This window comes from Stegodyphus dumicola, chromosome 3, assembly GCF_044657685.1.
Source record: "Stegodyphus dumicola isolate Sdum_Otavi_A_Nest chromosome 3, ASM4465768v1".
In the NCBI taxonomy this organism is placed as follows: domain Eukaryota; kingdom Metazoa; phylum Arthropoda; class Arachnida; order Araneae; family Eresidae; genus Stegodyphus; species Stegodyphus dumicola.
Window position 1 is genome coordinate 155,108,427 of NC_140770.1, and position 17,571 is coordinate 155,125,997.

Here is a 17,571-nt window from a genome sequence, read left to right on the forward strand (position 1 = left end):
GAATGAGCAGAATACATCACTGATGCATTGTACGATTGGTTTAATACTGAAAACATTAAATGTTCGCTGAATATAATTGTTACCTGTGTCAAAATAATTAAAAAAATGCATAAACTTGTGAATCAGCATATATGCTCAAATGCCTTTAAAGATAAAGCGAGAAAATTAAACAGCATATAATTTCGAAACATATTTCCTATAATGAACCTTAACTGCTTTAAAGTTCAATAAATTATTCATAAGATAAACCATAAAGAAATCAACTTTGTAATACAATAAGACTAAACGTATTATTTCATAAAATACATATTTAATTGATTTATTATTTTTTATATTGACATATTTAATGTCACTAAATGTGTTATTTAATAATATAATTCTTTTATTGAATAACGCTAAACTTGGTTATTTAATAAAACAATTAAAGGATTGGATTAAATATGATATCAAGTTCGGAAATATTGTTTAAAAATATAGCGATAGCTATCTAAATTAATATTTTTAGCTAATTTTATCACGTCTTCGTGTCTGTACGCTCATCTGAATTCCCGGCATACTTACAATTCTAGTCTCCTTGGCCTTTTTTATTGATTTCTGAAGCTCTTCAAGGTCTTTCGAAACTTCCCTGAACGGCATCTGTGAACAAATTAAAACAGAAATTATTAAATAATTTAACAGCCTCTTATCAATCATTACTTATTAATATGTGCTGAGAGCTACAAGAGTTGAACAAATGAAAAGTAATTTCATGTCTTGCATTCCTAAATAGTGAGAATTAATTTCTAAATAGTGCCAGAGCTTCTTTTAGAAAAAAAAAAAAGTTCTAACCTTCAAAGCAAATTCATTAGAAACAAAATGTAATCAACATATCATCACCTGATCTATAAGAAGTGGAATATCACAGAGCACACCACTGAAGTATCCTTACTAATCACCAATGAATCACCAATGAAGATCCTTACTAAGTCAAACAAAAAAAATCAGCGTTATATTTACAAAATTTTCACAGGACTAGTTTCGATAGTTTTACCGAACCACCTTGCGGTTTTGCAGCTGAGGATGATGGTTCGGTAAAATCATCGAAACTAGTGAAAATTTTGTAAATATAACGCTGATTTTTGTTGTTTGACTTCTGAATTAGTATTTATTCGGCGTGTTATTGTAACTTAATTGAAGATCCTTATTTCATCAAGTAATCTCAGTTTATTTCCTCAAGTTCCAAATGATAATCAGAGCATAATTAGTTTCATTTCCTCGGATATTTCTTCAGTATCATCAATATCCTTCCATACTCGCCTTTTTTTCTCATTTTAAAATATATTGCTCCAGATTATTGGCACTTAATGAACCGGGGGTAAAAATAGTAAATCGATTGCTTTTAAGTTGTAAATTAAGACATTAAGAACTGCTCGGGAAAAGACTCTTCTATTATGGTTATCACGTTTTGCCTTTTTCTGAATCTTTTGCTTTTATTACGATTGGAGATTCGATCAGCAACGTAAATATTCTTTTCAACATTGTGCTTTATATTATTAGATATCACAATTCTGAGTATTTTCCCAAAATAATGAAAATCATTTAGTGAACACTGTTATCGAAAGCCTTAAAGTTAAGCCTTGAACTTTAAAACCGAAAGCCTTAAAGTTAAGCCTTGAACTTTAAAGCCGAAAGCCTTAAAAGTTATTCAATACGCACGAAGAATCATTTTGTTAGCTCTCATTTTAAATTTAAACTGGAAGGTCATTATTATTATACTTCGTTATTCTGGAAAATGTTACAGTTTTTGGTATTTATTAGCCCGACTGGCCATTAGTCTCGAAACGAGATTTTGTACCGTCCACTATAAAAGGAGAATCACATTTCAAATTGTTGCCACCAAAACCTATCGCTCTGTATTATCTTTAAAAAAATTAAATAATGAAGAATCTGCATGTGTGCGTGTGTGTATGTTCCTCATATTGCGAGAAAACGACGGTACATAAAGCCAGAAATTTTGAATAACGTTTTCTTCCACCAGAAAATGTGTACCTGGAAGCTCGAATTTTCAATTTCGAATTTTATATATCATATTTTGTAAAACTTTAATGAATTTTTGATTAACAACCTGAACGATTTGAGAGCGAGTAGTGAGAATCATGTACGGAATAAAATATTTTTATCTCCAAGCGCCCGAGACTGTCTATCGAAAATTCTAAAGATATGCTGTTTTTAAACGCTTTGTGATTTTGATCTTGAATTGAAGTTTATGTGACGTAAGTTCAAAGAACATGATATTTAATAAATAAAGTAAACACACAAAATGTTAATAATAAAAATTGCATCGGGAATTCTAAACATATGCTGCTTCTAAATGTTTTGTAATTTTGTTGTATCATATAAGGTATATTAAGTGCGAAGAAAATAGTGCTTAATGATAAAACAAGCAGGAGTGAGAGCAGCAGCATCTTCCGATGAATTTATGAATTTTAACCCCTGGTACACCTTCCGACCATAGAATTGAGATATGTACTCTCTGTTCCTTTGTTGTGCGCACTAATTCGTGGTGTACATACGTACTTCGTGGTTCACACCGCTGTAAGGTGTATCAGAGGTAGATGAAAGGCTGTATTCACTCCGACAAAGGGAACAGTAAGCTATTTTCGCCCTACTTTCTGCATGCCTTCGGGTTGTAATGGTAACACACTCGGCGCGTATTTGGTGTATTTAATGGTGTATTTAATTATGGCAAAGTACACTAGGGCTATCTGCCTAAGGGGAGGGATGCCTTCGTGGAGGACTTTCTAAGGGAAACTGGCTCGTATACACGTTACACATGGATAAAACCACGAAAACACCCATGCAGCCAGCCCGTTCGCGGGAATCGAACCTCGGACCGAACTACCAGTGTTCAGCGACTTTACCGCTCGGCTGCTGGTGTGCCCGGCGCGTATTTGAGAGATACAGCTTCGAGACCCGGCGAGGACATTGCACATTTTTTCTATGTCCTGCTTCGAAAATAACCTAATGACTCCACAGTGGCGCTTGCACTAAAAGGATGGTGATTCTTCACCACCAGAATTTGGCAACTGGGTCCCCTAATCCCCAGTCGACTTTTAAAAGGAGGGCTATGTAAGGTATTTTTTACCATCTTTCTGCATGCCTTCATGTTGTAACGGTAGCATACTCGGCTCGTATTTGAGAAGTCAAAGTTCGAGTCTCTACGAGGGCACTGCACATCTTTCATGTCTCCTGCTTCAAAATATCCTAATGACTCTACAAACATTGTTATGGTTTATCGTCAAGCTGAAGCGGCTTCGTCACTACGGAGAACGTTTTTGTAAGCGTGTAAGCTGTGTTCCAATAAACAACTACTCTTCCCCAGTGAATGGTCACCGAGAAACAGCGTCGGTAACGGCCACTTAAACGTCACTTTTTAAATAAAAATCTTTTTAGACAGGCTGGTTTGGTTTGCTTTATGTAATGACGGCAATACCTCGAGGGTTATTTGCCTAAGAAGAGGAATGCCTTTATAAAGGACTTTCTAGGGGAAAGTGGCTCGTATACACGTAGGAAAAATCACGAAAACGCTCATACAGCCAGCCCATTCGCGGGGTTCGAACCTCAGACCGAATAACTAGTGTTCAGCGACTGCTCGGCCCTTTTTAAAGGGCCCACCGCTCGGCTGCTGGTAGGCATTTATTCTTTCCTTAACAGACAGCTGTCATATACAAATATATAATGATAGCAGTCTGTCTTTGAAGTTGCTTTATCCTGACCAATAGTGCTTATCATGCTGGTATAAGTTTGAGCCAACTTCAGCGTTAATCATTTCTGTGCACTTATGAGCCAGCATACTTTTAAATTGCAATTCCTGATATTTTAGTTACGCCATAAATGCTGGCTGGTTTTGTAAGCAAAAAGAGTGCCTTCTATTCAACTTTCTGAGTTCTTAACAAAGGAGACTTTTACACATTTCTCTATTTGATTAAAAAGACATAGTGATTATTCTCATAGTTCTTCAGAGTCTGGACTTAGTGCATGCTTCTCAAGAATTTGAGACTCTATAACTTTAATTGAATAAAATACTATAAATGAAATAATTCTGAAACGTCAAAAACAAGGTAGACTTCTTTTTAGTATAAACACTTTCTTCTCTTTTTCATATTTTTAGTGTTTTGTTGCAACTTCAATGCTTTATCAGAGGACACAGAACAGATAAATAAGACCTTCTTAAAATGGAGAAACGTGTTTCCATCAAAATTAACTTTAAATCCACTATAAGGGAATGTTCACATACATTGAAAATATCATTGTCATTCTATATGCTTCAAATGAATTCTCCCCCCATTGGCAGGCATAAGCCGTCCACAGACGTTGGCTACTACTAAGGCCGAAAGTGGTGGTCACTTTATTATGGAGGCACCTAACAAGTGGGCCATCTTTGCCTCCTGTGAGGAGACAGATAAATTATATCTATACCTTCTCCGGGATTCGAACCCAGGCTCTTCGGTAAGGCAGTCATAGCGGCTAGCTTCAAATGAATAAAATCAAATTTCTGTAACATACAGATAGAATTTATAGCAGTATATAATAATACTGCTAGAATACAAGCTCAAATACAAGTTTACCAATTTTTGACGATATTATCCACTCGACCACTGAGGGGCGCCTGATTTTATTAATTGGAATAAAATGTAATAATACTACTTGAGATATATATTTATACATAATATTCCATAATAGTTGAAAAAAAATTTAAAATATGCCTTTTTTTGTCCCCCGGTATTACTTTGAGTCATTTGTTTGGATTATAAAAAGTTTACTACAACCACAAAGACTTCGGCTTCAGAAATTTCGAGTAAAGACCTTATCCATCAGAGTTTCTGTCTAATTAAAAAAAGGTCAGTATCATTTTTGACCAGAAAGATTTCGCAAAGTTCTTATTTCTGAAGGACAGAAGATGAATCTCATGTTTTGTAAGAGTATGTAGAACAACTTTCTGAAGACATTTTCGTGCATTAGACCACAAAATGCCGAATGATTGGTTTCTGTTGAAGGACAATGCTCTGACAATTCCAATCTTGTTAAGCAGCAGACAAAAGTGTCACAGTTTTCAACTACTCCCTTTATCCACCAGATTTAGCACCTATACATTAGGTTTTCTTCCCTAAAGTGATGTCTGTTCTGAAAAGCTATTATTTTAATAACATTGAAGAACATTAGTATCTCACAACCACAGACTTGGCGCATTTAAAACAAAAAGATCTGCGGAGGAATCAAGCAGCGTTATAAGTGTGCCAAACGTTGTTGTGGACTTGCAAAAATCGTATACTAAAGATTAAATGGTAAGAAAGTTGTTTTATTCAACATTCAATTTTGTATGAATTTAGTTCTAAAATACTGTAGATGCAATATGCGTGTATTGAAATTACATATGAGGAATTACTCGACATTTTTTATTAAGTATTTATTATGTTTTCATATTTCTTTTTTATATCAAGAAGCAAAACAGAACTTTTAGATTATTATAAGATTCTTTTTAACATCAGAATTTTTACATTACAATAAATACTCTACGGTACAACGAATTCAAAGCTTTCGGTATGACCTGCTCGCTAAGACATAGCATATCATTTGTCAACAATTAACAATACATTCATAGTAATCTTTAACATGTTCGTCTTGAAATTTGATTCATACCTAATCCAACTTTACAAGTCGCATTTAAGAGAAAAGGATGTGATGACTAGAACTGACAGTAACATATTAATAAAATATCATTTTCACACCACTTTTTTACTTCGTGGTTTAAATCAAAGTTTCACTTGCTATTAAATTCTTTTACTATCAGCATCGCGAAATATGGGTATTATGGCAAGCGATAATTATTGACGCCATTTTGACCGCATAACAAACAACTCACGCATTCTGCGTTTTCGAATAGTTTCGCAGGTCTTATCTTACACGTGAATGTGATTAGAAGATTGCGAATAATGGCAGAACGCCGAGACATGATCACAGCCCAATACAAAGTCCCGTAAAAGTAGGTCGAGAGAGTTTCACAAAGCTAAACATAAGAAAGATGCTTACCATTTCATTGACACAAAAATATTTTTATGCTGAAATCGATTAAAAGAATCACTTGAAACACATTTTATATGAAGATCTACGTGTCAGTTATCAAAATACAGGGGCAGCATCCTTTGAAACAGTTACGCGGTGTTAAAAGATTGTCTATATAGGGAGATTATAATTAAAGTCCTGTTTTCAAAATGCTGTAAAAAAAGGAATCACGGTTCATAATGACCTGAAATTTGACCTGAATATTCGTGAAGTAATTGGAATTTGTCTGGCGAAAAAAGAAATAAGTTTCCAAAATAGGTTTCTAAATTTTATCAAAAAATTAGTTTTTAAATGTCTCCGTGCCAAAAACCGTAAAGAAAGAAATATCTGATTCGGTTTTAATTGTCCTTAAACTTGCTTAAGAAATGCTCAGTAATTAAGAAGTTGTAATTCCCTCTATAACACAATTTTCTTGGGACTGTGTTTCTTTATTACTTTCTTGTACGAACTACAGAAAACATTGTAATCGCGAAAAATTTCAGGTATCACATTTCAACGAAAATATAGATTTGAACTGCTCTCGAATTCATTTGAATGATTTTTTTTTTTTTTTTGCTGACATCTGTACGTATGAATTTCTTGTATTTTAGAAACTTTAATGAAGATGCTTTGAGTTTATATATATTTTTGCCTTGCCGCGAAGTGAGAACTGAATTAACTGAATGAGAAATATATCTCTAAGGAAATTCGAGGAACTAAGTTTATACGAAGCGCAGCAAAAAATTGGTATAATTTAATAGACCGTACAAGGAAGTCTTGTGGTGTCCACATCAGATATTTATTTTATTGTACATATTACATTTTTCATACGATCATTCTTTAAAATATGTTTTTCTATCCTTATTAAGCAAGTTTAAGGTCAGATTATTTTTGTTTCTCGCTTTTCGGACTTGCATGATATTTAGCACTGCCATTTTACGTTCTTCTTTTCCCCACTTCGGCGTTTTCTTAAAAAAACATTAGAGACTAATGTTTAGTAACAATATTATACGATATAATATTTTTTACGATTTAGCAAATACTGATAGTTGGATATAATGTCTTCAGAATTTTTCAAATATCCTTCATACTTCTTTGAAAGGCATTCATTTTGGTAGCATCGTGATATTAGTACTCATATTTATTGTAACATATACAGCTACACTTTAGCAGTAAAAGTCTAAGTAGATATAATTATTTAAAATTCAATATTTACTTGATTCGACCTTTTTTTGTTCCTTGTAAAGTCCCTCAAAGTAAAGAAAGTATTGTCATCGAAAAAAAAAAAAAAATTCGGTTATCACATAGCAACTGTAATATCCATTTTGACGGTTCCCGAATCCATTTTGATTATTTTTGTATGTGACATTTATAGACGTTAAATGACGAAAATATTCATGTTTGGGCAATGTCAAATTAAAAAAAAAAAAAGAAATTTAGACAAGTAACGAAATCTTTTAACACTTTTTCCGGGTTCTTATGATTGATTATATATGAGGAAGTTTTATACTTGTTATGAAAAAATAAAATTATAAGAAGTTTGATTCCCGTGGGACAAAAATTGTTCGGAATATTTAGTTTCAAACTTTGCAGTTTTTGACGTCATTTTCAACTTGCCTTGATCATTTAATTAAGTTCGAATAATTCGAGGAAATAAGTTTAAATTAAATGCAGCAAACAATTATGTATAAATTAATAGGCCGTACGAGGAAGTCATGTGGTATCCACATCAGAGTTTTTAAATATAAAACTGATAATCCTTAATTCTGTGATGAATACTTAAAGTATTGAATAAATTCTAAACATGATTTCCAACGATTATTTTGATTTACGCGTTATTTATACGATATTTTTTAATCAAAGTTTTGGAAACTGTATTTTTAAAATGAATACATTATATAAAATAAGAATTTTGTAAATATATTTACTAACCTGATCTTGAAGAGGAGAGGGGGTTCTGAATTCATTAGCATGCAATATTTTCTCACTAATGGGACTTTTATTTCCGTTGCTAATGGGAAAATAAAAGATTAATTAAATTTCATTTTAAAATGAAAATATAAATCAAATCAAAGCTAGTAATAGCCCATATCGTAGGCACTCCGCCGAAGCTATGAATCTGCAGAAGTTTATTTCGAGAAAAATACAGCACTAGCGTAGTTTGGGGAGGTTTTGAGAAAAATTTTATAATTTCTTTGCAATAATTTTCATAAAATATCCATCTTTCTCATGTAGCATACTGCATAATATCCAAAAATTAACTGTGTAAATCTATAGAAAATAAAATAGCAATAATACAGATACACGGTCACGGCTTGATGCAAACGCTATTACAGTGGCTTACATTTGTTTTCGGAATGTGTTTTTTTCAGTTTTATTTGCAAACATCAATTACTTTTAAATGTTTAAAGAATGACTTTCTCATGCACATACTCGGTAAGGGGATGCTACCGACCAAGCCTGCCGGAAGAAAAGTTAAGCCAACGACTTATAGCTGAAAGGAAAGAGGAGGAAATCTGGCAACGAGAAGAAGAAGCGTGCTTGATGCGAGAAGGAAGGCATGCTCGTGAGGAAAAACTTGAAATTAGTTTGGCTGTATTCCGAGAGTAGAGTTGCGTTTGATGTAAATGTGAAGGAAGCTTGGGCAGTCTTATTTGGCCTGAATAAATTTGATAAATGTACCCATGGGGCTCAGGTAGAAATTATAACGGATCACAACCCTCTCAGATATTTGATTGAAACTACTCCTCGAAGTCCCAAATTGACGAGGTGGGCTCTGGCATTGCAGAAATGGAACTTGCGGATTAGTCATAGGCCAAGGATCCAGCATCAAAGTGTAGATGCACTCTCACGTCTGGATCAAATATGATATGATTAATATAATTTGATTGTTGTTTTTTTTTCTTTTTCTTTGTTTATTTGTATGATTGTAATAATTTATTGCTTGTTCTGTTTTGTTTTATTTAATACTGTACGAGGTTGGTATTGTGTAAAAGTAATGTACAGAAAAGTTGCTTGGATATTGATTAATGAAATACGTCCCAAAGTAAGGACAAATTTCATTCTTGGCAGGGGCGTGCGTGTCATGCACATACTCGTTAATAGGATGCTACCGACCAAGCCTGCCAGAAGAAAAGTTAAGCCAACGACTTATAGCTGAAAGGAGAGAGGAGAAAATCTGGCAACGAGAAGAAGAAGCGTGCTTGATGCGAGAAGGAAGGCATGACCGTGTGAAAAAAACAGTTTATCTGAAAGGAGAGGGAAAAATATCTGGCAACGAGAAGAAGAAACGTGCTTGATGCGAGAAGGACGGCATGCTCGTGAGGAAAAATTTGAAATTAGTTTGGCTGTATTCCGAGAGTAGAGTTGGTCTTTTTTTTTTTTTTTTTTTTTTTTTTTTTTTTTTTTTTTTGTTAAGAACTGAGAGATGCAATGTATTACTTGTACGTTTGATGTAAATGTGAATAAAAGCAATACTTTGTGAAAAGTTAATATGTATTTACAAAATTAAAAATATAGCTCATGTTATTCTGAAACCTGCATAAGTGTCCCAGTTTATTTCCTGCAAATAGAGTTGACTAATAACATTCATAAGTGGATGGAAAACGAACCGACAAAGATGAATTGATCAAAGGATCGATGTATGACAGACTTTTTATTTTTCCGCGTATATAATGATAATATTTTTTAAAAGCTGCTTGCTTCAAAAATGCTGTTTTAAACTTTTTTTTTTTTTTTTTTCTGGAGGGAGTAGTTTATTCAAAATGCTGTGACTACGAACTCGTTTAAGTATTCGTACACTTTGAATAAGCAAGTTATATTTAAGAAAAGCATGAAAATAACGTGACCTCCAATACTTCGTTAGGTATTTTTTAGCTAAAATTACACTTTTCATGCGCTTTGGCATTGATTTAACTCAATTTTTGGAGTAATAATGTTCCATTTGTTTCATTCCATCAGAATTGCATTTAATGGAGCTTTCGAAGAAATATCCTGCTTACTTATTCTTTTCTCAAACAGTCTCCATACCTTGTCAATAGCATTTAAGACCGATGAATATAAAGCAGTTTTGATAACTTCGGCACAGTTGTATAATAACCACAAATTAACCTTTAGGGCTGCATGTTTAGGATCGTTATTCTGATAGAACTTGAATGTATTTTATGTTATGAATTTTCTTACAGATATTTTCAGATTTTCATTAAGAATATTTATATGCTTACACTGATCTATATTTTCCATAAAAAAAGTAAACTTAACCATCCCAGATGCAGTGAAACATAACAAAAGCATTATGCTTCCACCTTCATGTTTATTAGTAAGCAATACGTTTCTCGGATTGAATTCTTCATTAGGATTTCGACTCATAGCAATTCGTCCATTGGACCCGAATATATTCAATTCTGATTAGTCTGCAAATGTGGCATTATTTTAATACGATGAATCTTTGTTTTTCTTGGATTTTGAGAATGGAATGCGCATTTTCATTGTTTTATTGTTGACGAAGAATTTTTTTTTCTGATCGCCCATTGTATTCATGTGCCCTAATGAACCTTCTAAACAGTTTCAAGATTAATTTTTATTGAAAACCATTCTTATACATCCTCTGCAAGTTTCATAGCACTAATTTTTAGGTTTTGTTTGATTTTTCATAGAATAAATATCCGATTCCTTTGTGTTAACTCGGAAAGTGGTCAAAGTTTGGTGGATTTCGAACAGTTCCGTGCAATTTCCATCATTTTAACACATCAAAGGTAGTTAAATGATTTTCATCAAGAACATTTTGAATACTTTTATTATCTTTAAAATCCTAAATACTTAGGGCCCACCAGCGGCCGAGCGGTAAAGTCGCTGAACACTGGTAGTTCGGTCCGAGGTTCGAATCCCGCGAACGGGCTGGCTGCATGGGTGTTTTCGTGGTTTTCCCCGTGTGTAACGTGTATACGAGCCAGTTTCCCTTAGAAAGTCCTCCAAAGGCATCCCTCCTCTTAGGCAGATAGCCCTAGTGTGCTTTGCCATAATTAAATACACCACACCACACCTAAATACTTAAATTTCGAATAGAACTTTTCGTTAATTTGTAGCGTCTTGCCATGTTCAGTTAAGACATGGACCTATTAACACTTTACCGACCGGTAGAGGTTCAACAGCATACGCAAGTCCGCCCGGCCGCAGATTCTCCCTAATAATAAAATGCAGATGATATAGCAAATGCAATTGTTTATCGTCATGGCTACTGACTGATAGGCTACTTTTAGGTGTTGGTGTTGGTGTATTTAATTATGGCAAAGCACACTAGGGCTATCTGGCTAAGGGGAGGGATGCCTTCGTGGAGGACTTTCTAAGGGAAACTGGCTCGTATACACGTTACACATGGGGAAAACCACGAAAACGCCCATGCAGGCATGCCCGTTCGCGGGATTCGAACCTCGGACCGAACTACCAGTGTTCAGCGACTTTACCGCTCGGCCGCTGGTGGGCCCAGGCTACTTTTAGGTAGCCATGAGAAAAAAGTGATTAATAGGCTATCGGTCGGTAGGCGTTGGCAAAAAAAAGCCGATTAATAGGCGATCGGTCGGTAAAGTGTTAATATATTTTGTTAAACGAGTAATGCAGACGATAATTCTTACGATGTACTTTTATATAAAAAAAATTTTCTAAAACAGCTCAACGAAACTTTCGAGTGTTGCATTATTAGTGAGCTGCAGATAAACACTTTTGAGCTAAATTATTTTATCACGAAGAATATTTTAATGATATTTATTTTGTGACAAGTAAGATAAAATCCTGAAACAGAGAAACACACCAGGAAAAAATTTAGAGTCTAAGTTTCACTATTTAAGTACAAGATTTATTCAAATGAATTTAAAAAAAAAAAAAAAAATGTGCGAAAACAAATGTGAGCCACTGTGTTTCCATCAGCATTTAAAAACTCGATATTGTTTAATGATAATTCTGAAAGGGATAATATACTTTTTGAAAAATCAGCTTTCATAATATTTATTTTATATAATAACATTCTTAATAAATTAAACATTACCTTTCTGGGCTACATTCCTCCATATTAATCCTGAAGGAAACAGAAGAAGTGTAACAAACAGGCTTGTAACTGCTTCGAACGCCACTCTTGTCAAAAGGCGCTTCTAAAGATACTTCATTTCGATAAACAGTGTTTGGTAAATTTTCTATACTTTTATATTCCTTTGTATTACACAAATCTGAAGTGTCCGATCTCACAACAGAACATTTCTTCCCATTCTGGTTTGCGTTTAACGTTTTCAATATGCAGAGCAATTTATCGATTTCGGTAGAAGATGTTAACTTTTGCCCTTCGACTTTTACATTACGTTGTGTATTGTGATTAACGATTGTTAAAACCTTATCAGAATCCTCCAAAGGTCTTTTTGCTGCAACGTCACTTGTTGTCTCGCAGGATGCACTTCTATCTATGCTGTCAGACAGTTTTGAAAGACTTCCTAAACTAGTCAGAATCTTAGAAAACACACGAATTTTTCTCTCTAGCAAAGCTTCACTTTTATTGTTGGGAGATAACTGATTTTTTTTATCGACTTCCGTGGATTCTAGTATTTTTTCTGCCATCTTTATTGTAGTAGTATGAGGGGTCGTAAGTGACGGATATATCATTTCATGCCCATTTCTTTGCTGAAGAGGCAATGACCTGGAAATACAAAGCGGGCAACTAACACCATTACTTTGAGTAAAATGTTTCGGAAGATTAACAAAGCTACAACTATTTCGAAACAGAGAGGAGTCTGAAGAAAACGAATTATGGAAGTTAGAAGAATCTGTATCAAACTCGCGGCTACAATGATTCTTACACGAATGATTGCCAAACGATTTTGTACGAGAAGTGTCATTACCATTTCTATTGTTTATACCATTTTGGGGATTTAAAAACTCGCGTTTTCTACATCTGAACTCCGGTAAATTTTGATGCAAGCAGCAATATGTATCCAACTCCCTGGTGTTGAATACTTCGTCTTGGAATGAAGATTCATCAACTGCTGGCATTGAAGAGGAGTCCCATCTATGCAATCTCGGTCTAAATGCCCGACAATCCGTAATACATTTTTTTGATTCTAATGCGTTCGTTGTTGAATTTAATGCAGATGTGAAAGCATTTTTTGAAGCAGCTAAGTTGATATTTGGTGTGGAAGACCATAGTGGATATTTTCGATTGTCTGAAGTAGTTCCAGATGGAAAAATATCGTTAGTCTGTACTGGGGACATGAATGGAGCAGTGGAAACAGGATCTCTACAAGAGTTTGAACTCCAGCCTTTAGCTGCAAAAAATTCTTCTTTATTAATTTCAAAATCTGTGCAAGAATAATATGGTCTGATGGGGCAGTCCATCCGACAGTTTCCAGACTGAGGAACCGTTTTCGTAAAATCGAATTTATTTGAACTATTGCAACTATTTAGAGATGGACTAGAATTCCATTCACATTTAGCTAGATTTAAATTCTGAGACAAATCTTTTAAGTTGTCGCTAGAACTAAAACTAAATTTTAATTTAGATGAAGGACACGAAAGAAATCTCTTTCGAGCTGATCTCGAAACAGATTTTGGTTGACGATAAAACTGGGGACTGCAGTTGTTCCCTGTATCGTTTTCATGAAATGTATTATCATTCTGGGATGCATTTCTGTAATAGCTACGTTTTAAGAGTTCACAACCGCAAAACCCTCTCTTTTGGGCAAAAACACGAGTTTCTTGAAGATCTGAACCGCAAGGAAGAGATTTAACTTTTCTAAGAGGAAGGTTTTGGCGATTTTCATTGGCAAGATAGGTTTCATTCCCCAAAGAATCATTATCTGTTATAATATCGGTGTATACAGATTCTTGCAAATCAACACTGGCTTCAAAAAACTCGGGGCACTGTAATGATGACGACATTCTTCTTAGGATACGACGTTTACGACTAGAAAGTTTATTAAATTGTTCATTATCACAACACGTATTACATTCAAGAAACATTTGATTAGTGGCAAGATTAGGTGAGATTTGGGGAATGCGTTTTTCAGCATGAGGTTCATGAGCAACAGTTGAAACGTCTTTAGCAATATTTTCATCTTGAAGATGATGAGCAACATTTGAAACACTTTCAATATTTTGAACACGATTATTGGATTGCTTTGAAAGATGTTTCAAACCATTACAGTTATTTTCTACTACGTCAGATGAGATAAAATTTTGGCCAGCAGCTGAATTTAATGACTGTATTTCATCTTTGCTATGCAGCATAGACGATAAAAAGTTTGTTAAAGAAACAGATTTGGAATGTAAAAGTTTCTTAACTCTTTCATTTTTAAATTTATTTTCATTTTGAATCGCATTAAAATCCCTCTGAGAAGTGTTTTCATATTTTAAATCCAATTCTGAACGATGTGTATCAGGAGCGGAAAAAAACTCTGAATGTATAGAGTTTTCCGGAATATCATAGTTCACAGCTTCCGGACAGAAGAGCCGGGCAGAGAAATCATAGTTCACAGCTTCTGTATTCTCATTAGCAACAATAGGAACATAATTACTACACTCTTTATCTTCAGATTTTATGAAATTATCGGAAAATGTTTTAACATCCTGTAATAACTGAGAATTAGAAGTCCTTTTTAAAGGTTTTTTTGTAGTTAAACATTTTGAACTGCCTTCAATAGAATACAATTGCTGAGGAATGGAATTCTCAGATTTCGAAACAAACGTTTCATCTAATGTTTTGGACAATTCAGCTGATGATGTATCACTATAAATAACGTTTGCAACAACAGGTGCTGCAGTGTTTTCCTGGTCTGTATACTCTGTGGAATTAAATTTACACTTAACAAATACATTTGTGTTTCTTTCCGTATTCGGGTAAATGTTTTCTTTTTCGTAGTTTTCAATAAAATCACGCTTCAGCCTTTTCTCTTTTTCCGATTGATACTTGTCCGGAAGGTGTTGTATTTCTAAATCAGATGTACCGACGCTAGGTTCAGTTGAATTTTCTGTTATTGCTGCATAATAAGAATCAGAAAGATTAAATTCATTTTTACCATAACTCTCTTCATTTGAAGGTTCACTCGAATTATTTTCTGTTATCTTCGCAAGATCAGCATCACAAAGGTCAATTTCGTTTTTACTGTTATTCTGCTCATTTGAATATTCTGATACCTTTGTACTATCAGAATCGCAAGTATCAAACTCGTTTCCGTTACATGACACATTTTCTGTCTTTTCTGCTGTTGCAAAATTTCTTAACTTGATCTCTTGGTCTACACTGTCTGAAGATACCAAAATCGCAACTGGGCTCAATGGAAGATTTTCGTCATCAAACGAAATAGCTGGAGACACTTTACTACTACTGTCTGTACTGACTGCAACCCCTGGCAAAGAATTACCAGAATCTGTCGTCAGAGTTGGCTCTTCACACGAAAATGCTGCTGGACCAGTGTTCGAACGTAGTAGAGGGTAATTATTCGCAGGACACATCAAAGAGTTCTTGTCGCCGCCTTGCAGAGACTGCAACTCTCGTCCGATGCTCAAATTCCTGAAGAGTCGTCGCTTCCCTTCCTTTCTCCTGAAACATCCAATGGACTGCACTATTCTATCATTCAAAGTTTGAATTTCTGCAACAACAGATGAAAATAGTTAAATTGCGCATTGTATTCCGGAATATCCAAACAAATGTTAGCGCGAAAGTTTCCAAAATCATACAAATTATCTATAATTGATCTTGTTTTATAAATTAAAAAGTTGCAGCAGATTTCTGTGCATGTACGTATGCATGTGTGTCTTCAGAAAAAAATAATAAGGATTAGCTTAAAAAAATTTGATTTACGCTGTCATGGCTAATTAATAGCAAATGAATACAGATTTAATGTGAATCTAGCTATGTTGATTAACTGTCCAATAAAACATACTTATTAATGCATAGAAAAATTTATTACGCAATAATTTCGTAAGGATTATGTTAATTTTATTAACAGTTAAATTTTGAGTTAAACTTCCTTTCCTATCGCTTCTTAATTTCAACTTACCACTTCCGGCCAGAACGCAGTTTTAGAATCGCGTTTGAATGCAAAGTGAGGAAGAGCGGTATTTAACCGCGAAGTTCTACTGTCTTAGTCAGAGAGAACCAGAGAGTGGGGCTAGCACACGTTCGCCTTTTTAGGCTACTCTCTCTCAAACTATTCTTACGCTCGGCCGTACCTTAGGCCCTTAATAGCTTCGCGGTCAATTAGCGTTAAGGGGCCAAATCCGTTAGAATCTTGATAGCCTCGGCTATATCTCTTTAGTTAAGATTGGTTTAGTTTAAGTCTTAGTCTCTTAAATTCAAGCGCGAGTGCCGGCTTTATTGTACAACTCCAAGACGGAGTTCTGTTAAATCTTATTTGAATAATAAAGGGTTTTTTAACCCTTTCCAAGTTTATTTACTGTCTCACGAACTCAAGCGATTATTCGCTTACTAGTTCTTAAGACTCTTCACATTCAACTGTAACTTAGAAGGACACAGTACGTAATCTTTATAATTTCTATTGAACACGGCCGGAGCTAGGTTTTTTTAACCGTCCAGTGAGGCCATACTTGTTGCATCAGCTTTGGCACCAGTATTGTCACTAAATCATTACTGAGATACATTAGTGTGTGTGATTATGGCAAAGCCTCGAGGGCTATCTGAGTAAGAGGAGGGATGCCTTCGTGGAGGACTTTCTGAGGGAAACTGGCTCGTATACACGTTACACATGGGGAAAACCACGAAAACACACATGCAGCCAGCTCGTTCGCGGGATTCGAACCTCTATCCGAACAACCAGTGTTCAGCCATTTTACCGCTCGACCGCTGGTGGGCCCTGAGATACATTAGATCAAGCATATTGTTGCAGTGTATAACGCAAAATTTGACTGAAACATTTTAAGACGTCCATGTCGCAAAAATTTAACTACTCACTCATGAATTTAAATTAATCGTGTATTAAGTTTTTTTTTTTTTTTTAAATTAAATGAAACCGTCTGGATTTCATTGTGGCAATTAAAGTCTCAGTTGTTATTTGTTGTTTCAGGCTCTTTCTATCGTCAGGGAGTTTTTCTGGACAATCTGTTTTGGGGGTAGTAAAGCAGGGAATAAATTTCACAATGGTCAGTGTATGGAAGTTGCTGTTCTCCGTTTTCATCGCTTTGTTGATTGAGCACAATATCTCAGTTTACGAAATAAATTGCTCCTTTTTGAAGGAAAAGGATAACGAGCTTCTTGGTTTGCAATTAAACACAGGATATGAAGTTTCCTGCTTGGAAAGATAAAAGGGATCCATTTTGTTTCTCAGGGGTATTAGTAAGCCATCTGCAGATGCGAAGGGTGTCAGTCTTTGTTGACAGCAACGTTTTTTAAAATTGGATTGAGGGGAGAAATTTCCCTCGGAATGGTCAGAGCATAATGTTAATTTAATCTTTCTACCTAAAATATTTTGGGGGTGTTTATGTCTGTAAAAATCG

General features: G+C 34.7%; 1 protein-coding gene across 6 annotated transcripts in view; it reads right to left on the reverse strand.

Moving 5' to 3' along the window:
• LOC118192727 (uncharacterized) overlaps window positions 1–17,571 on the reverse strand; it is a 305,586-nt gene that overhangs the window by 162,511 nt on the left and 125,504 nt on the right. For 4 of the 6 annotated variants that reach the window (XR_015040322.1, XR_015040321.1, XM_085813519.1 and 1 more), the window contains exons 4-6: window positions 12,122–15,707; window positions 8,014–8,092; window positions 562–636 (exon numbers count right to left, since the gene is read on the reverse strand). Coding sequence is in view for 3 of the 6 variants with exons in the window: in XM_085813519.1 (XP_085669645.1) it covers window positions 562–636; window positions 8,014–8,092; window positions 12,122–15,707 (3,740 nt within the window). In the remaining 3 variants the exon portion in view is untranslated. The remainder of the gene's footprint in view (window positions 1–561; window positions 637–8,013; window positions 8,093–12,121; window positions 15,708–17,571) is intronic. The other 2 variants (XM_085813520.1, XR_015040324.1) reach the window with 2 other exon arrangements.